Genomic DNA, 21,032 nt, shown 5'->3' on the forward strand with positions numbered 1-21,032 from the left:
ATCCATTTGGAGCTTTATGTATGTATACTTATATATATATATATATATATATGATAGTATTAATCTGTCTAAATTTTTATATCAAAAATGGGAAAAGACTATTTTATCCTTGTATTAAAATGAACCTATTTTGCCCCATTTGAATTTAAATTAAAGTTGGTGCATTTAATATATTTTGTTTTTAGCATTTAAACATTTAATAAAGTATTTTAAAATAATTAATGAATTAATTTTAATAAAAATACATATAAATGTAACATCACAATTAAACTTTGCAAAACCGATGTGCACACATCACATCGTCACATGTACCATCACGTGTGGACAGGGTCTTGTGACTAAGCATTCACTTTAGAAAGTAAAAGAAAATGTAACCCACAAAATTACTCTCTTTAGTTAGGATCTACTAATGATGATGGAACGAATATAAATTGATTTTTATTATATTTTAAACATAGGGCTTCTTACTTTGAGAACCCCAATGAATCATGGGTATGTACAAATATTTATATTTATTTAATTTAAAATAAAAATAAATAATATTCATCTATAATAAATAATAACTGTCTATAAAATAATATTTTGAACTTAACTAATTCATTATGACCGATCTTGTGTACATAATTGCATCAAGTAGATTGGGCTTAATTGGAGGGTCTTAGGTAAAAAAATTTGTTGGGATTTTTTTAAGAATATTAATTTTTTTATAAAAAAATAAATAATATACTTTTCTATATAAAAATTTCATCATTTCATTAGATTAAAAAATAAAAAAAATAAAATTTAATCAACTACAAAATATGATAATCTTTTAATGATAGTGAATTTTCAATTAAAATATAGTGTTTGAGAGATCAAAAAAAGCCAAATAACATACTACAATAAATTAAGAAACGGTAAAAATTGAGAGGAGAAAATTAAAAAAAATGAAATTTGTTTTTAGGATTGCAATTGAAAGATTTATAATTAAAAATAAATTCACAGTCTTAAAATTTATGAAATATTCAAGAAGAAACGATAAAAGTTGAAAAAAAATTGAGAATAATCAAAAGAAAGAATGTAAAAATTGAAAAAAGAAAATGGGGTTGTAAATTGATTCTTGGGCTTTGTGAAAATTTGGACTAAAAGGTAGATTTTATTTTGATCTTAAATTTTTTTAATTAAAATATTTATTATTAAAATATATATATATATATAAATTATAAAATTTTGAAGTCTTTGTAAACGCGGGACCTTAGGCAATCACTTAGATGGTTTCATGATCGAATTGGCTCTTGCACCAATACTATACTATATAATATATAAATATATGTTAATATGCACTCAGGAAAAAAATAGAGTAAAAATTAAAATCCCTACTTTGAGCCTCACAAACTAGAAAGCCTCGTCCACATAAATAACGCATTTCTATTCACTTGTGAACAATTGAATCATTAACTGTGCAGTTGAGCCTCTTTGGGTTCTCTTCTTGTTAATTAACTAGTCTATTTATTTATATATCTCGATATTGAAGAGAACCCAAGCAGTTATTTAATTTTTTTAATTTGGTGTAATCAAGTTCTAAAATTTGTTTAATGATCAAATATAAAATTTTATGCAGATATTACTATTTTACTAAAAAGTGAATCTCAGACCCTGAAAATGGTGCATGGCTGACACTGACACAGTGTTCCACTCTGGGCAAAGCAAAAGGCTCACAATTCTATATGTTGATGAAGCCAGCTAAGGAATCATGCCCTTGAAGCCTTGAAGTTGAAGGTCTGTCTCTTCTCTCATCTGTTTACTGTTTAGAACTATTTTTTGAGCTAAGTGTACTGTACGGTCATATAAGCTATTTAGCTTTCTTAATCTCTATTCTCTCTCTTGACCTATTAGCTTTCTTAATCTCTCTCTCTCTCTCTCTCTCTCTCTCTCTCTCCACTATTAATTCAGAGTCCCGTCTCTATACATGGTTATGGTAGGTCCCACCCTTTCTGTTTCAAGAGTCAAGAAAGCCCATATAATTATTATCTGCATTAACATATCCACGGATGTACATTAGTTTAGGCAAACATCGTCTCAGGTCTATCCCACCAAATCATTTCCTTTTTTTTTTAATGTTTTTTGATGAGTATTGCTACATAATTCAAACAAAAAGTATAATTAAAGTGACATGATTGTTAGGCAACTTGCTGTGTTGCTGTCCCTAACATATAAGAAAAATGGGGACGTGTAAAAGTTAACAAGATCTCCTGGAAACCCATAGAACACAAGATAAGAATAAAGTTTCCATTATCAGCAAAATGATTAGCATATAATATCTCTCGAGGTAAGTGAGTGAGAAAAACATGGGCCTAGGTGAAGAATATTTTTGTGTCCAAAAGTAATCTGATGTAAGAACATATTATATTTTCCTATGGCTCAAATCTTCCAGTTACATGGGTTCACCTTGGGAACAGAATCCTAGGAACCCAGTTTTGTTAGCCCCCAAGATTGTCGTCAAAGTGGAGAATGTAAATCCTGTAAGCTGCAAGTTTTTTAGGAAGATCAATATCACAAGCGCTTGATTAATGGCTTCTTCAATTCCATTTTGACCCGAGTCCTTCTCACAGTCAACTCCCACTACTCTAATGGCAGAATCAGGTCACCAGACACTACATCTCTTCTTCTTCTTCTCCTTCTTCTTCTCAATCTATGGGTCTAGTCAGCCACAATCTCCTTATTCCCAATTCCAGGCTCTTCTGCAAATACAGCAGATTCTGAACTACCCACCAGGGCTCAGCAGCTTGAATGAAGCCATAGATTTTTGCAACACCCAGCCAAGCCCATCTCTAACTGTGGTCTGCTATGGAGAAAACCTAACCCAGCTGCATATTAATGGTGAAAGTTGGTTCCATCCCATGCCTCAGGATTTCTCCTCTGATTCTTTATTCTCTGCTTTATCTGCCATCCCAAGCCTCAAAGTCCTGTCCTTGGTTTCTTTAGGGTTATGGGGGCCTTTGCCCCCTAGCATTGCCAGATTATCTTCCCTGGAAATCCTTAATATAAGCTCAAACCACTTTAGTGGAAGAATCCCTGAAGAAACCTCCACTTTGAGGAGCCTCCAAACCCTCATTCTGGATCACAACAAGTTCACCGGTCAGGTTCCTGGTTGGCTTGGTGAGCTGCAACTTCTGGCTGTTCTGAGTATGAAAAACAATTCCCTTTCTGGGTCTTTGCCGTATGCTTTGACAAAGATGCAGACTTTGAGGGTTCTTGCTCTTTCCATGAATCAGTTGTCTGGAGAGGTGCCTGATCTCCGGAACTTGACAAACCTTCAAGTTCTTGATCTAGGGCACAATAAATTGGGGCCTCGTTTTCCCAGCCTGCACTCCAGGTTGCTGACTTTAATCCTCAGAGACAACAGCTTCAACTTGGGCATTCCACCAGAATTAAGCTCCTATTATCAGCTTCAGACTCTGGATATCTCTCTGAATAAGTTTGTTGGACCATTTTTGTTGCCATTGCTGTCGTTGCCTTCCCTTTCCTATCTGGATGTTGCTGGGAACAAATTCACTGGAATACTTTCAGTAAACACATCTTGTAACGCTAAACTTGTTTTTGTCGATTTATCATCCAATCGTTTGACAGGAGAGTTGCCTAGCTGTTTAAGTCCCAGTTCTAACGAAAGGGTCATCAAGTATGCTGGTAATTGTTTGTCACACAGTGGTGAAGAGCAGCACCCGTATTCGTTTTGCCACAATGAGGCTCTGGCTGTGAACGTAATGCCAAGGAAGCAGGAGGGAAAATCCTCTAGAAGAGGAGTGGTTCTAGTAGCAAGTTTGATGGGAGGGATTCTGGGTGGCTTTGCGGTTTGTGGTCTGATTTTCATAGCGACTACAAAATTATACTTGCGACGAACAGTTAAAGCTCCTCCGGCGAGGCTAATCCTTGAGAAGGTGACTCCTGCCAACACAATAAAGATGCTTTCAGATGCAAGTAAGATGATCAGCTCATTTTGTTTTTCAGACTTGTAGGTGGTAGGGGGCATTGTTTTAGTTTAGTCTCCTCATGAATGCATAGACAGAAAGGTCACTGTGGCACAGTTTTAGGGAGTTCGGGCTTTAAAGTAAGCTGGTTTTTCAATTCAGTGAGTTGCACTGAAGGTAAAAGACCTTGTTAGTAAGTTCAAGAAACATGGGAGAAAATTAAGAACCCAGCTTTCTCCTCTGTCCAGAAATCTGCCATCCATGGTGTTCAAAATTTCCTCATTAACTTGTGCACTGCCCAAATGAATCTTACTGATCACAAGCACATTTATGGTACAGAGTCAACTGACTTTGATATCTAAGCGGTTGGGTAAGCTTCTGCTGGATGATATACAGGCTTTGTTACCAGTATTGTTGAACTGTTGATCCAATTAGACAGGGAAGCCACGCACTTTGTTTTCATTAGAAACCAAGTAAAACACATTATAACAAAGCAGTGAAGGATCCTCCACTTGCTTATGATCCATTGGTAGGGTGAAATCCACTGATGGAAACTCACTAAGTCCCTGGCTCACAATTTTGATGAAGGGCTTAAAGTTGATTCCACCAAAACCCTTACCAAACAAATCTGCATGTTTCACTGAAAAGAGCTTCTCTTGCTGACAGGGTATATTTCTGAGACGCGGAAGCTTGGAGCACTTGGCATCCCTCCTTACAGGACATTTGCTTTGGACGAGCTTAGGGAAGCGACTAGTAACTTTAATACATCAAATCTCATTGGGGAAAGATCGTGGAGTGAGGTATGCCATCCACTTAGCTTATGAAAACTATTAACCTTCCCATACCACTCATTTTGTTTTTCTTCTTTCTTTTCCTGCCTATATCTAAAACCTTTGTGTAAGTGCTTTTCAGCATGTTTTGACCATACTGCCAGTCCTTATCATCCAAGTTTACATAAGTTTCCACTCAGTTATTTTTGTTTCAAAGATTTAGCTTCTGCATTTCCTTATCGAAAAACTAAAACATGCCTCACATTTCTTCTGAATTCAGGTTTACGAAGGGAGTCTCACAGATGGCACTCTTGTTGCTATTAGAAGCTTGAAAATGAGAAAGAGACATGGCATCCAGTACTATAGACAACAAATTGAGTTGATATCGAAACTCAGACACCGCCACCTTGTTAGCGCAGTTGGCCACTGCTTTGAGTGCTATCCAGATGATTCTGGGGTCATCACAATATTTTTGGTATTCGAGTTCGTTCCGAATGGAACCCTTAGAGGCTGCATTTCTGGTAAATTAATCACCTCTGTAGTTTACTTTACAGTTATTCACGTATCAGCATGTTCTGAACTGCAATTGCATTTTTCATATTTTTCTTTCCAAGAATGCAACTGGTAGAATGCCCTGAGAACACTGAAAACAGGATATCAAATGCAAATCACAAGCTAAATGAAAATGAACAGCCTGCAGTACTGGTAGTTGGAAACATGTTATGTAACTTGAAGGATTAAAGGCATTTCATGTAAAATCGATTATTAGAATGAAAGGCTTCTTCTTGCTGCAATCTTCACTTGGTTTTTCACGCAAACCATATATCTATATTGTATTATTGCCTTGTTCATTCTTAATTTCTGTTAAATTGTTAGATAGAAAATTAACTTTTATCTGTAAAACTATTATTTTACTCTCAACACACCTCCTCATGTGTGGTCAAGTTTCATTGATAATTGATCTGATAAAGTTGAATTGTTAACAAACCACTCGATCTAAAAGTTTAAGCTGATACATAGATGGTTAACTTTATCTTTTCAACTATTATTTTACTCTCAACAATTTTCTCGTGGCAGAGGGACTTTCAGGACATAAGTTTAGTTGGACACGAAGGATAGCAGCTGCTATTGGAGTTGCAAGGGGTCTCCAGTTTCTGCACACAGGAATAGTGCCGGGTGTATATTCAAACAATTTGAAGATAACTGATATTCTGCTGGACCACGATCTCCATGCAAAAATAAGCAATTATAACCTTCCTTTGTTAGTCGAAGAGAGGAGAACGGTATAGCCAAAGAGAGCTTTATTCTTTTGTTCATTTACTTGCTATAAGGTGCCCTTTATTAATGGTTTGCTTTGCAAGTCATTTTAGGAAGGCAATGGAGCTTCTTCCTCTGAACCAAAAGAGCAGACCAGGTAACTGTTTCCATCTCTTGAGTAATCTTTTTAGGTCAATGAATAACATCTGCCTGTGTAACAAATGCCCCTCATTGAAATATGCAATATGGTCCAAGCAAAATGCTGAGGCTTATATCAACTCAACCAAAAAGCTAGAGTTTGTTCTATTGCAAAGCAGGTGCTATCGGTCCTGCAGATTGCCTTTGCAGTGTCACTAAAAAAGGGCATCTCTAGTGCACGAGGCTTTTCAGTTTTCAAACATCTTAAAACTCTCACTTCTTATGATCCCTGTAGCTGTTATTTTATTTTCTAGGCATGGTTTTAATCTTATTGGTTTCATCTTTGCATGATAGCTCCAGTACAATGTGGATTTTTTTTTTTTATTCTACACAAATAAAAAATTCGGAAATTCCCAGTTCTTTCATGGATGCTACCAGTAATGAACCAGTTAGACACACCAAGCGTGTTTGCAGAATCTTACTTCCATATTTTTCCTCTCTTTGTTGGAAACATATACTGAACTTTGGCAATATACTTGAGATCTTTGCTTTATATCTTTAAGCAAAATAGAGTGAATTGTAATCATGAGTCTGTTCCCCCTCATTGCCCTTAGAAGGGGAAGGGGAAGGGGAGTAATTTTACTAGAAACTATGATTTCTATTCTTCTGATACGATTTATTCATCTTGTTAGGGCAACACACCGGGACAAGAATGATGTATATGACATGGGAGTAATTTTACTTGAAATTATCGTTGGAAGGGCAATCATGTCTCAAAGTGCCGTTGATTTTGCAAAGGATCTTGTAAGCCTCTTTGTTTTCAGCATCATATCCCAATTATGTTTTGTCCTTTTAAGATTTCACTCTCTGTTACTGGATTTCATCCTCTGACATTAACTGCTAAAACCAGTAATCTTGCACGACCCTGAATATTAAACTGTTATGCTCTATTGTTCTCTCCACCTAATCGAAAATTTTTCCCTTCAATTTTAACTGAGACTACGAAATATCTGAATCAAATTGTTTAGGGTTGACTCAATCCAACCCAAGTCGAGTAGGGTAGCGACAACAGGCTAGCGAAAACATGTCATTTCTATCTTAAGTAGATAAGATGTTCATATAAAGGGTACTAATATCGTACCTAATCCTGCATTGTTTTGGTTCCTGAGCAGTTGCAAGTAAGCTTGACGACAGATGAAGTAGCTCGGAGAAGCATTGTCGATCCAGCAATCCACAAGGAATGCTCTGACGACTCGCTAAAGACATTGATGGAGATTTGTGTCAGGTGTTTGTCGAGTGAACCGGCCAATAGGCCTTCGGTGGAGGATGTTCTCTGGAACTTGCAATTTGCAGCTCAGGTTCAGGAATCATGGAAGGCAGACTCCAAGAGTAGCAGTCAAGGATCACCCATCATGTCTCCCATATGAAACTCCCATCATCTTCTTACTTTCTTCTGCAAACCTAACACTTCATACATGCATGTAAACATACCAATCAATGAAGATGCTTCTACTTGTTCTTTGTATTCCTAGGTTTATTTGTCGATTTGTAAATATTCCAAGCTCTCTCTCTCTCTCTCTCTCTCTCTCTCTGCTGCTTGTAGGAGATGATAAAGTGATGGCTGTGGACTGACTTGTCTCTGGGTTGGAAGGATCTTTGAATTCCAGGTTTTTTAAGGGCTTAGACAGTTTTTTTTACAAAATTTCTAATTTTCATTTTTCACAGAAAATTTGAAAAAAGGGATGGTTTAACTAAAACATTATTTTTTTTATTTTTTTAAAATAAAACCCAGAACTGAACAAAGATTAGCACACGAGATAAAAAGGGAACTGCATTGTGTATATATTTTCTTTTTGCTTGTATAGACATTATTTTCCATGCAAAATTATTTTAGGATGAAAAATTAGTTGCCTTAGCGTGTGCAGTGCACGTGAGCGTGACTAGTTAGGCTAACAAAAGGCCGAGGTCCTCACAGACTATTTATCCATAACCCGCACTAACTACTCACATTTTTAAGGCTGGACTCAGAATGAACTCAAATGATGCACTTCATCCCCACCCTTTCTAGCTTAAACTTCCAAAAGGAGCATGCTTTGGCACAAGTCTCATCAAATGCCAAGTATTCACATCATTAGATATGTGTTAGTAATACTAACTCGTGTAGAAAGAAGGGCATCCCCAGTGCAGGGGTTAGAGAGGGTTGTTTTTGTACATGACTTCAAAAACGCTGTTTTCATGACTTAAACCCATAATCTTCTAGTCACAAAAGAACCAAGTTACCCACTGCTATTACCAAGTTACCAGAAAATAACTAATTCATACATATGTCAATCCAAACAACTATGTACCTAAACTGTAAGACCCCCCCCCCCCCAAAAAAAAAAAAAAAAAAAAAAAAACATATGTTGGAGAAAATCTCTTTCCTCCAGTGTACCCACAGGGAAACATATTAGCAAAATAATGCCAAGTACACAGATTGATTGCAATATTTATGTGGCAAAACACTAATAACAACATGAAGCATTGGCGCAAAACATTCTATGGGCCTATGGCTGTGCTCCATTGGCAGAGCAGTTCAAGTATGACTACTAAGATAAGGCCCCCATTCCCAATTCAGCACATCATTTATGGGTTACTATTTTGCCATTTGGGGAAGGAACTGGACTACAATATTTCATGTACCCACTAGGCTAGGCATATTGATCTAAACCAGTTTCTACCTCAGAATTCCTTCGATTAAAATATTAACAGCATGGGAGTTGATGATAGGGTAAATTAAAAAATGTAACTGGTAGATTCAAAGGTTATACTTGGTTGTTCCAGTTGTACTTCTATATAATAAAAAGCATAAGGTCAGTAATCCTCAACTGTGACCTATACCCTCAAAGCATGAAGTATACAGTACATTGAAAAGGACACGAATAGAGAGACAAAGCATTTCTTACTGGCCAAGCTTGTAGTGACCAAATCAAATAGAAAACGCCGCCTCGGATGTCCATGGATAAAAACCTTTCCCAGTACTCAAGTCCAATCAGCGCTCTCCAAATCAGATTTCGGTGGAACTCCTTGTGGCAACTTAAATTTGATGAAGGCAAATCTCAGTCGGGGAAAGAATTTCACAAAAATGGCAGTAAAAGTATGTGAGTGGCTTAAGGACATTATTTCATCTGGGAGAGCTGCCTTGCTTCAATTTCCTGGAGTCTAAGGGTTACAGCTCTTTTATGGGCTTCCAGACCCTCAACTTCAGCCATAGTCGCCACGTAAGGACCAAGCTTCATCAAGCCTTCCTCTGTCAGTGACTGTATAGTCATGTACTTCAGAAAGGAGTCTAATGACACCCCACCATACATTCGTGCATAACCATAAGTTGGAAGGACATGATTTGTCCCACTTGCATAATCACCTACACTCTCCGGAGTCCACTGCCCCAAAAAGACAGAACCTGCACGGGATACCGCCAATACTGTTACACAAATAAGATAACAGATGATATACAATGCTGACTCAATTGCAGATGGGAAAGTGACGCAAGATGAAATAGCACTACACCTGCATTGTCAATGAAACTCTCCCATTTCTCTGCATCTTTCACATTAACAATTAGGTGCTCGGGGGCATACAAGTTTGAAAAGGAGATCGCCTGAAAGTCCCAATTATCAATTTAGCTGTAAGAGCCTCCAGTGAAATAAGATTTCCAATTACATAATAAAAAAAACAAAAAGAAAAATGAATGAAATGCAACAAACAAAAAAGACTACGGATATATACATATTGTGAAGCTTCCAGTTACTACTTCCTAGAACCACCATATTTCTTCCATCCCCATGATACTTTTTAGCATGTAGTCTATAACTTGTTGAAGGATCACTTTCCATCCCATAGTAAAAATTAAATATTTCACAATAAGTTGCACGAATATGCCATACAAAATACAATTGTCTATGGGGTAATGCATCTGGAAACAAAATATGCATACACTAGTCAATATGTTTTCTTATGGCAAAAGACTAGATAAAGCATGCAAGTCCACCGTGCCAAGTTATAGCAATTTTGTAATACAGGACATCCATAAGTTGCTCCATTAGGAGATTCCAGCAAGAGACTTTCACGAACGAATATTGAACCAAATACTTAATAATATGATATAACATAGAAAGAAATAAGTTAACCATGTTTTGAGTTATAAATCCTGGAAATGAAGAAAGAATATATGGTCAGTTGCAAGGGAAGAGTACTGCTGAAATAGGAAATTTAAGCACAAAAAGTGCTCCTCAAAAAAGATCAATTTATGCAAAAGTGCAGTCCTTGTCTGTGAGTTTTTTAAAATCATATACCAACTAGCTACTTAACAGACGAGTACAAATTGATAGAAAAATCAAAAGAACAGCCATATAGAAGCCAATAACCAAAACTACTTGGAACGCTCCATGACACAAAAATTCCAAGCAAATAACCTTGTCCAGAAATACCTCAAATATTTGGGCCTAAAAACCATGAAGAAGCAATAATTGCAGAAAAAGACTCAGTTCCTTAAATTTAATTTGAAACCAACGGCTGAGAAGTAAGCCTTGAATAGTATTCTAAAGTTGAGAAGAAGTATTTTGGACAAGAAGCATGCCCACAAACTACTTACCATTTTCTTCAAGTTTAAAATGTAATCTGGAATGGTAACAATGAACTTAAAACTATTTTTTGTACAAGCAACCCGTGCAGGAAAGCATGTCATATAGGAAAGATATATACTTGTATCCATCTAAACTGAATGATGAATAAGAAAGTTAACCTCAACCATATCACGAGCAAAGACAGGTGAAACTGTGAGTTAGTGCTTTTGCAGCAAAATCTCCCCTGGGAAGGTTTTTGCACTGCTTGCTGATTTCCTCCTGAATAGCCGATAAATCAACACCATCCCCAACAATAACAAGAACAACTTGACTATCAGGGCCATGTTCAGCCTGAAAATTTTAAAGGAGAGGTTCAATAAGCAACAGGAGCAGAAGAATTATCTAAACTGCTCTATTTTTGTGCCATGTTTATCAAGCATTGCAAAGATCTTGCATTATCATACCAACAGAAATCTTGACAGTCTTGATATTAACGGTTCGGCATGAATATCTTGAGGAATTTTATAGTTTTCTGATAACGCAGAGCACTCTCTAGAAGATTTAACCAAAGAAGGGAGGAAGACGTATAGTGATAATAAAAGAAGTGGCTAACAGGTTAAAAACATTAAGCTGAGAATGAACAGATGTCAACTGAAATCAATAAAGGGAAAACTAAATGCCAATGGTAGTGAATAATACTATACTGCTCCTTTTTAATAACTTTTATGATAGGGTAAAGATGTACTAGTACATGTGATAACCATAAAACATCCACAATAATAGTTTACTGAATACTGAGGAAACTTGCTGGTATCTACCTTAAAACGTGAATGAAAGTAAAATCACCTGGAAAGTGGCAATCAAGGAGATCTAATTGAGATGAATGCAGAAAGAAAGGGTACAGGAATCCAAAAATTTAAGCACCATATATTACCTTGATTGCCAAGATTTTGATCTACTACCATACCAGCCTAAAATCACAAAGGTTATTTTGTTCCAACCATTTCAATCAGAAAGAAACAACATTTTACAAGCATAGTAGTGAATATAAAAGTTACATTTTACTCTAGAAAAAACTGATGATATAATGACATTTCTTGTGAGATAAGCCTCAAACCTATAGCTCTTCTTTTATATAATTTAGTTATTTATCATATTCTTTTGGAGTGGGAATATCAACCTCATCTATGGAACCTAGGTCTGCATGATTTGATTTTATAAACTAATGTTCTAAGTTTTAGATACTGCAAAATGTATGGAACTTAACCACAGACAACTAATGTTTGGAGTTGTCAAGGTCAAGTTCATCTTTTATCCACCATCTGAGGGATCTACAACCTGTAAGATCTAATTTTATAAACCAATGCTCTAATTTCTAGACAATACAAAAAGTCTGCAACTTTAGGATTAATTTCATTTTCTATGCATCATCTGACCCAGGCTATGTAATTGGTCATTTCAAGGGTCTTTTAAATCAAGAACAGTTGTAATGCCAGAGGCAAGCACAAACTTCATTCAAAGTAACTTATTCAGAAAAAGAAAAAAGAAAAACTTGCCACACAAGGTAATGAAGAATGAAATAAATTCAAGTTCTTCAAGAACCCATGTCCACTGCATCCTCATGTTCCTCCCCAAGAAAGACTTATGGTAGAGCTTAAGAATGTAAATGCATTAGATGAACTAGAACCTAGCAACTACAAATACGTAGCTGCATTTCAACTACATAACAATGCAATTTACTAACATTAACTTCCTCTGCAAAACTTGAAACAACTGAAAATGAGCTGAGTCTTAATATCTCAAGATAAATGAAAATTTTCCTAATAAAAAACATTCCAGCATCGACAAGCAGGGTCAACTGGAAAAACTTCCCAAGAGCAACTGACTCTTTTGTGCATAATATGTTCAAGATATGAAGGCAGACTCACTAGAACAGCAGATTCTCCTATTAAATCTTCACTGCAAATGGATGCAAGCATTGCAGAAATCAATAGAACACCTGAGAAAGTAAATCTGCTGCTATATGAATAGGATTGGTATGTCTGTCAGCAATGACAAGAACTTCTGATGGTCCAGCAGGCATGTCAATTGAAACCATAGCCTCACTGTTCTGATGAGAAAACAAATAAAGAAATCAAATTGCGAATAGATAAGAACCAGTTTGGATATACAGAAGTACACTTCCATATTTATACAGAAATGGAATAAAGAAGAACCAGTTCCAAGTCATTTAGGAAAGATTTGCATACTTGCAAAATCATTTTAGCAGCTGTGACATACTGATTTCCAGGCCCAAATATCTTTTCAACCTACAAAAAATGATAAATTTACTCCTGTAAAAAGAATTTCAAATATATATCTCACATCTAATGAGAATAATGGTTTGCAAACCCTTTCTAGGAGGAAGATGCTATGTTTGCCTCTCAATCTTTAGTGGAAGTTAAGCATGCCCATGTGATGGGATAATTATTGAGTTAATCTAATGCAATAGAGTTGGGATAGTGTTAATATTGGACTAAACAAGCACACACATCCAGATGACAAACAGAAGAATAACTTATGTAAATGCACTACTAATATTTGAGAGATCATTATGTGGAAACAAATACCTTGGGGCAAGAAGCAGTTCCCCAAGCCATAGCAGATATGGCCTGCAAAGGTTATGAGATGTCAAAACTCTCATGGAAAACAAAATATTCAACAAAAACATGGAAATCCAAAGACTCAAATACACAGAATAAATGATCCTCAGCTCTGATTTACAACCTGAGCTCCACCAGCTTTAAGGATGTGAGTGACTCCAGCTTTTTTTGCACAATAAAGTACCTCCTGAATAAAAGCACGGATTAGCTTCTGCCAGGTTATGTACTTATAAGATATTACACAATGATGAATGAATACTTTGCAGATGCTGCCATCCTGAGCAGGAGGAGTTGCAAGAACAACAGTTTCACACCCAGCAATCTGTGCAGGCTAGCATACAGAATAAACTAAATGTCAACAAAATCTGATGATCTAGGCAACCAACAACAAGAACTAACACAAAAATTTGATAAATTAGTAAAGCAACTAAGTAAATTTAGTTAACATACAACTGCAAGCATCAGGGCTGTCGAAGGTAAAACTGCAGTTCCCCCAGGAACATAAAGACCCACAGAAGCAATGCTCCTTGCCACGCGTTTACATTTAACACCCTGATGGAAATTACAAAAACTCCAAAATGAGCAAAATGTTCAAAAATACAAATATATATATATATATCAATATTATCTCTTACTTTCATGTTTTCAACACTTCTCTCTGCTAACTTTTGTGCAGCATGAAATGCGTATATGTTGTTGTAGGCCACATCAAACGCTTCTCTAACATTTGCATCAAGCTGAATTAAGGAGAGAGATAGGGATCATTTAGGGTCAGAATTTCCAGGCCAAGCCTTCAGTCAGTTCCCAAAAACAATGTGACTCTGTGCATCTAGATTCTACATGGTACATGAAGAACCATCAGAAATAATCAATGCAGCTAGGGATCTAACTCGGGAATGGCGGTCCATCATCGAGCATCCCTCTAACAACCAACATTGCGGAAATAGTTGGTCAATGCAGGTGGGATATGGACCGCAGGCCTGCAGATTAGTATGGTGCTGAAACAGAACCATGGTAGGCAGAAAAGCAAAAAAGGGAAGAAAAGAAAAGAATGCAACACTAGAGTTCTAAGAAAAATGTTATTGTGCAAAGGGTAAAGCGTATCATAAAAAGGATTCAGTAAAAGTTAAAGAAATAAACTACCTCCGGATCTGCAAGTTCACCAACATTCTCGACTATTTTATCTAGTTCAACTTTGTCAAATCGTGCAGTATAGCTGCCAGAGAAAAAATATCTCAGTAGAAACCTTGTTACTGGAGTAGATAAGTGTATAAAGAAACAACCCAAATCCAGTCATTGTTAGTGACAGAAAAGAAAAGATTAAAAGAAGCACCAACTGTTTCACAGCATCATCGCCTCTACGCTGGACATCATCAACAATGGGGTTAACCTGACAGTATCAACACCATTGTCCAGCAGATGCTTAACAAATCAGATCAAGAAAATTAAAGCAGTAAAACAAAAGAACATCTAAAGAGCTTCATACAGGACAGAAAGGATGATTCTTAGGAATATACAATGGCTTACTTGATTGAAAATGGATGAGAAATCTATACGAGGACGTGCTTTAAGGCTATTAACCTCAGCCTGTGTAAGCTCTGATAACCTATAAGACTTCATTGAACATCTTACAGCAATATGGCGTGATACTACAACAAAATCAACGAAAAAGATGATCATGTGGAGATGACGAAAAAAGGAAGAGCAGCAAAAAGCTTCATATAGATTTATCTTACTCAAATAGGCAAATAAAAACAACATAGATAAAAAAAACTACCAGGTAGTAGTACCATTTTGAGTTAGTTCACACATCAGTCACATAAAAGCACATCAGCTAATGAGGATTAGGCAGCTATACTCCATGCACATGGTGCAAACCTTTTTCAAAGGCTCAGAATCAGCTATATGAAAGATTAAATACTAAATACAACAACAACCAAGCCTTAGATAAGTTACTAAATAAAAAAAAATATAAGGAGGAATCTAATAACAAAATCAAAATTTTCAAATAAGTCATGCATGAAAAGCGAGTGTGTTCAGTGGAAGACTGACCACAAGAGGAGACCATAATAAAAAGAAAAGGTTACGAGTACTAGCAACAAAATATAAAGCCAAATGATGGAGTCATCTGCAAGATTCTTCAATTGCTAAGAGTACCGCTCAGAGGGCCATTGTGGTGAGCAAAGTATGCAAAAAAACAAATTAAAGACACAAAGATAACCTAAAAGACTTTTGCATCCATTCCCAACTGAGTGGTCCATAATTGTTCAAATGTCAAAACACATTAAAAAATTGGAGTCACGAAATTGAAGGGGTACAAATAGTTTACTTGCTTGCATGCATGGAGACATGCACTGCGAATATCCTTGGCCACTAGTTACTTGAAGGTGTCGAGTCTGATATGGTTGACAAAGGCCCTTGGTCCAGTTAAAAGAAAGGATTTGAGAGTCCATCACCACCTTCAATCAAATCAATAAGAGTGTAAAAATGACAAGCTATGACTAAAATCAAAGCAACTCCATAATGGAGCAATAAATTGTAAATGCAAAACAGGACATTCTCACGTTAGCAGGCTGTTGTTATGCTTGTTGTTATGCACATGGGTGCATGTGGGAGGCTACTAGCTGGAGGAATGTTCTAGCACACCTTAGTTAGGCTTGTTGTTATGCACGTGGGTGCATGTGGGAGCCAGTTAGGCTATATAAGCCACAGCTGGGGTTGATAAGGATATGTTTTTGAATTGTTGAATGAATTCTCTCATTCTCTCTTGCTCCCTCTGTTTTCCCTCTCCTTGTTGTTCTGTCTATAATTCTTCCCCCCATTTCTTGCAGCAATACCCTTCCCCAGTCTTGACTCCTCTGATTTCCCTCAATTTCCTATCAAAAACCTAGGTAAACCCTAGGTACATGACAGACATAAACTAAATGAATTGGCTAGATCAACAACATTGCTGTTGTTGAGCATTTATGTGTTCCAATCCTTCTGAAGAACCTTTATTTATAGTGCTCAAGATATAAATAAAGGGTATATTACAACTGAACCCCTGTGTGGTTTAGATTAATTTATAAACACACCACTATGGGGGGGAAGGAAGATGGCGATGAGAAAGATAAAGAAGAAGAGGGCGAGAGAGGCACATGCGTGGCATATGGCAACCCACATGCCTCTCCATCTCTCCTCTATTCACCGAACCCAAATTTAGGTTTGCAAACCCAAATCTGAGCTCAAACTGAAAAGAAAAAATAGTAAGTCAATGACGAAGAAGTACAGGAGATAAGGAGAGGCATCTCAACAATGGCTCACCCTTACCTTTCCTTTACAAGCTGAACACATATTTTAAAGCCAAACTTGGATTAACAAAACCCAGATCTGTGTTTGCAAAGCCTAAATTTGAGTTTGCACGAAGAAGAAGAGGGGAGGCATACTTGTAATGGAGAGAGAGAGAGAGGAGAAGAAAACGTGATAGGGTGAACTTCTTCAGTCAAAACAAATGAAACCTTTGGGATAAAATAACTTTTATACTTAATGACATATTTGTAAATAAAACAACAAGTCCAAGACTAGTTTTGTTAAAGTGATATATAATCTAGTTATTCAATTAAAACTGAAATATTAATTTTATTAACTGAATCAAACAACAAAAACTGAAATTTCTGTATGAAACAACCAAAATATATGTATTTGGTTGAAACTAACTTGGTTAAAATCTCACCACTAGCCATACCTTGTTGACTTGGCTTTCAAATCCTTCAAGACCCTTATAATCTTAGTCTCTATCTTGTCAAGTGGGTCAATATCCAATGCACGCACAAGATTGAAGCATAGTCCCTAGGGTACCTGTGAACATTTTCACAGGTAGAAGTAACTTCACCAAATCCAGGGCAAAGGTGAGAGTGACTATACTCAAGATGAGTGAGTAAGGAATTTCATGGTTACTGGTGATCAAATGGCAACTCTTTATGGTTGTTAGAATCCCAACTTCATTAATAAGCTGCCTATACTCTAAGTAACAATTCATTTGTCCAGTGGCCCATCTCCTCCATCTGGGTTGACTAACTCTCATCAGATATGTACGAGTATGGGAAGCATCTCTCTCTATCCCAAATCTAGTGACAGATTCTAAGAGCACTAATTCCTTTGTGAACGCTTTCTCCATCTAAAAAGGCTTCTCAGCATTCTCACCTTAGTGAGAAATGATGAGTAGCTGGTCCCAGAAGGAATCCCCTCAAAGATAAGAGTAGTAAACTGCAGTGACTTGGATGGGATATTGGGCACAAGCTTATCTAAGCCAATTTTCAAGGCAACCAGGTTTCATAGACCAAACAATGGACATAATGCAGTTGGAGCTCAAGCTCCCCACTCAAGAGCTTGGTTGAACAAAAGGACCTGCACAAGCCATGGTTCACAAAAATAAAGGAAAAAAAGAGCTCAGGTGGATTTTCAAGTGAGAACTTAATTAGAGATGTAGAGGATTTCTGAGCAAAGAATCAAATGCATTAATCTTCATTCCTAATTGAATTCCCAAAGATACAAATGCTGCAGAACTTCTAGAGAAGTACAAATGAGGGGCCCTCATCTCTTTTCTGATCGCGACAGTAAGGATTTTAAGTTGAAAACAGAAACATTCAGTTATGAGAAGCAGCCTGTGGGGTACAGAAAGTTATGTGGGGACATTCATAGATTGAAGATAAGATAATTCAGCAGGTAAATCATACCAAAGGTCACAAAACTTTTGTGTTCTTTTCAATTTGGTCACTAAACTTCAATTCCTTGCAAAGTGATAACAAAACTTTAAAATGTTTTGCAATATGGTCACTAAAGTGATTTTTGGATAATTTCTCACCAAAATTGCTGACGTGGCAATGGCCACATCATCGCCACGTCAGCGCCACATCATTGCCATATCAGCAATTTCAGCTAAAAACCATCAAAAAATCACTTTAGTGACCACATTGCAAAACATTTTAAAGTTTTATTATCACTTTGCAAGAAATTAAAGTTTAGTGACCAAATTGAAAAGAACACCAAAGTTTTGGGCCTTTAGTGTGATTTACCCTAATTCAGCAGTGGGAAATTCATCTTCCGTGAGGACTGCATCTGCGAGACTACAATTACAAAAACAAGTAAACCACAAGGTTTTCAGCTGAGTGGGCTAAGAAGAAAGAGATCTTTGAAATGATTTGTTTATTTGCTCCCCGGTGATCAAACCGCATACCATGAAACAAATGGAACTTCCAAAAGCGTTCCCTAGGTAACACCTTTACTGATCATTTTATTAACCAATACAAAATATAAAGCTGCAGTTCCAGGCCTTCTGAACCACGACCTGAAACTAACAATTGGATTCCAGAATTTCCAGAAAGAACTGTCTAGAGTCATGCATTTGATTTAAATCCTTCCTAATTCCAGATTTGACACAAAATTGCAAGTAACAATTAGGGAAATTTTGACCAATCGTTTACGAGGAAAAGCAAGGCAACGGAATGTCATCTCAAGGAAACAATTTTATATGCTCGCGTCAATGCATATAAACAAAGTACATACAGAAATGTATGGATATGCATAACCTCATATGAAAACAGAAAGAGAAGGGTGTGGCCAGCAGACCACAGAGAGAGAGAGAGAGAGAGAGAGACCTTCGTGTGTTGTGTCGGCGATAACGCCAGACTGAAGGCGAGATCTTCTAACCCTAGACTCCGGCCGGCCGGCAATACGCAAACCCTTGGCGCCTAACAGGAGCAACCGGCGGCGCCGTTTCAACAGCCACAAAACCACACCCCCGCCTAAATCCCGCAAATGCAATCCCTGACAGTCGTGGTCGTGCCCTTCTCCTTTTCTTCTAATAAAAATAAAAAATAAGGGTAACAATTATTAAATTAATATATAACAAAATACATATTTTTATTAATTGATAATAAATAAATCGTATTTTAAAATATTTAACTAACCAATAAAAATATTCCATAGTTAAAAATAATATGTAATTAAAACACCTTACTTTAAAATAAAAATACATTTTTAACTATTGTCCTTAAATTAATTATTAGTTTTACCTATTTTTTAGTGTCATTAATTTAATTTGTATATTTAATAAAGTATATACAAATATATTATATTTATTTTAATTAACACATGTAAAAGGCGTGAAATATTTTTTTGTTCAAAAAATAATTATACCATATTGACACCTCAATGTAAATAAAAGAAAATTATTTGAACCACAAAAATAATTAATTTCATTAAAATATAATTTTTGGATAAATAAAATAAATTAATTGATAACACAATAACTCAAAAAGGGCTGCCAATTTGCTAATCAAATATGTTTACGTAATTTTTAAATAATAAATTTTATGAAATTTTGTTGTGAGTTTTTAATGCACAATTATTCAAATCTTATACCCTAAATTCTAAAATATTTTATATAAAATTATTTTTATTTTATTTTTTGATATTTGTAAAATATCTTCCAAAAATTAATTACATATATATATTTATATATACATGTGTAAATCATGAATGTGTATGTATGTATGTATATATATATATGTACATGCAGGATCATATGTGTTTTTTTTATATAGGCTAAATGCATAAATACATATCTAAATTTTTATATTTTTTTATTATGAACTTTACTTGATTCCATGTCCGCACTTAAATTAGTTATATGTTTCATTTACACACTTAAATAGCCATTTTCACATCATATTAATTTTCAGACCAGTTTTTCTTTTTTATTTTGGTAACCCAAGTTTCGAGTTTCGTCCGAATAATCAAGTGACTTTCCTTCTCGATTTACTCGTAAAGTAAATTCGAATGCGATTATAGTTTATACACACAGAACAGGATATTCAATTCACACATCTGCATAAGACAAATATCATCACAAAAATTTGATCTCTGATACTTTTTGAAACTCCACATGCTTTACCGTTGAGTTGATAAGGCAAAGAATGACTAGTCTGACCCAGCCCACGTAGCCGACCTCTGCCCATTATTAGCTTGAGTCGCCGCCATTCAGCTATCGTCTACACCGCTCCCTGCCCAGAACGGGCTGTTTTCATTCCCTACTCTCGCAAACAAAGTTATCACTCACCTGAAGAGCTTCGGAATCCAAATCCAGCCTGACTTGTCCGGCACTAAGAGGCTGTTTGGCTTAGTGGTTTGACCGCGTATAAGCTATTTGAAAGCTGATAGGCTATACAGCTTTTGAAGGTAAAGTGTTTGGCAAAAACTTTAAACGTAAAAGCAGTCCCGCGTAAAAGCTATTACACCAACGTTTTTCAAAAGCTGGTACCCCCAGCTTTGCCCAAAAACGCTGTAGCGTTGACAATTAAAATATCAAAATGCCCTCATCTTCTCCCAAATCTCTTTCTTCTATCATCTTCTCCCAAGTTCTGCTCTACCATAACCGCTGCCACAGCCGTTGCCCCTCCTCCATATCACCGTCAACATCGTCGTAGTCCAGCTGGGTCGCACCATCACTGCAACCAAGTTCCAGATCTGCCGCAACCGTCGTCGAGCACCATCGACCCTCTTCCATGACCGCTGTCACCATCAAGTGCCGCCTCTAGCCTCGATCGCGGCCTCCTCCATCGCCGATAGCGTCCGTAGCAGAGTATATATAATATATATATATATATTACACATGTAAGTATATATATATATATA

General features: G+C 36.4%; 2 protein-coding genes across 2 annotated transcripts; one reads left to right on the plus strand and one right to left on the minus strand.

Annotated features, from left to right (window-relative positions):
* Nucleotides 1–2,190: 2,190 nt before the first annotated feature.
* Nucleotides 2,191–7,795, plus strand: LOC127802535 (probable inactive leucine-rich repeat receptor-like protein kinase At3g03770). The gene is made up of 7 exons (XM_052338385.1): nt 2,191–3,957; nt 4,614–4,747; nt 4,998–5,238; nt 5,795–6,000; nt 6,088–6,131; nt 6,805–6,916; nt 7,285–7,795. Exons 1-7 carry the CDS (start codon nt 2,610–2,612, stop codon nt 7,537–7,539), a joined length of 2,340 nt encoding a protein of 779 aa, XP_052194345.1. The 5' UTR covers nt 2,191–2,609; the 3' UTR covers nt 7,540–7,795.
* A 1,083-nt stretch (nt 7,796–8,878) lies between these two features.
* LOC127802072 (histidinol dehydrogenase, chloroplastic-like) lies at nt 8,879–19,187 on the minus strand. Its single transcript, XM_052337752.1, is given in 15 exon segments — nt 8,879–9,554; nt 9,662–9,752; nt 10,896–10,919; nt 10,921–11,067; nt 12,716–12,826; nt 12,966–13,025; nt 13,326–13,367; nt 13,483–13,545; nt 13,618–13,689; nt 13,809–13,910; nt 13,994–14,095; nt 14,502–14,574; nt 14,696–14,748; nt 14,886–15,007; nt 18,995–19,187. Coding segments are annotated over 14 exon segments (1,317 nt in total). The 5' UTR covers nt 14,979–15,007; nt 18,995–19,187; the 3' UTR covers nt 8,879–9,270.
* Nucleotides 19,188–21,032: the final 1,845 nt, after the last annotated feature.

Source organism: Diospyros lotus, chromosome 5, assembly GCF_014633365.1.
Source record: "Diospyros lotus cultivar Yz01 chromosome 5, ASM1463336v1, whole genome shotgun sequence".
Classification (NCBI taxonomy): Eukaryota; Viridiplantae; Streptophyta; class Magnoliopsida; order Ericales; family Ebenaceae; genus Diospyros; species Diospyros lotus.

What these genes read in the sequence shown, in the direction of transcription:
- LOC127802535 (XM_052338385.1), top strand. Translation starts at nt 2,610, where the DNA reads ATGGCAGAATCAGGTCACCAGACACTACATCTCTTCTTCTTCTTCTCC. An exon ending in AAAGATGCTTTCAGATGCAA is followed by an intron (nt 3,958 to 4,613) that starts GTAAGATGATCA and finishes TCTTGCTGACAG; the next exon opens with GGTATATTTCTGAGACGCGG. An exon ending in CCTTAGAGGCTGCATTTCTG is followed by an intron (nt 5,239 to 5,794) that starts GTAAATTAATCA and finishes TTCTCGTGGCAG; the next exon opens with AGGGACTTTCAGGACATAAG.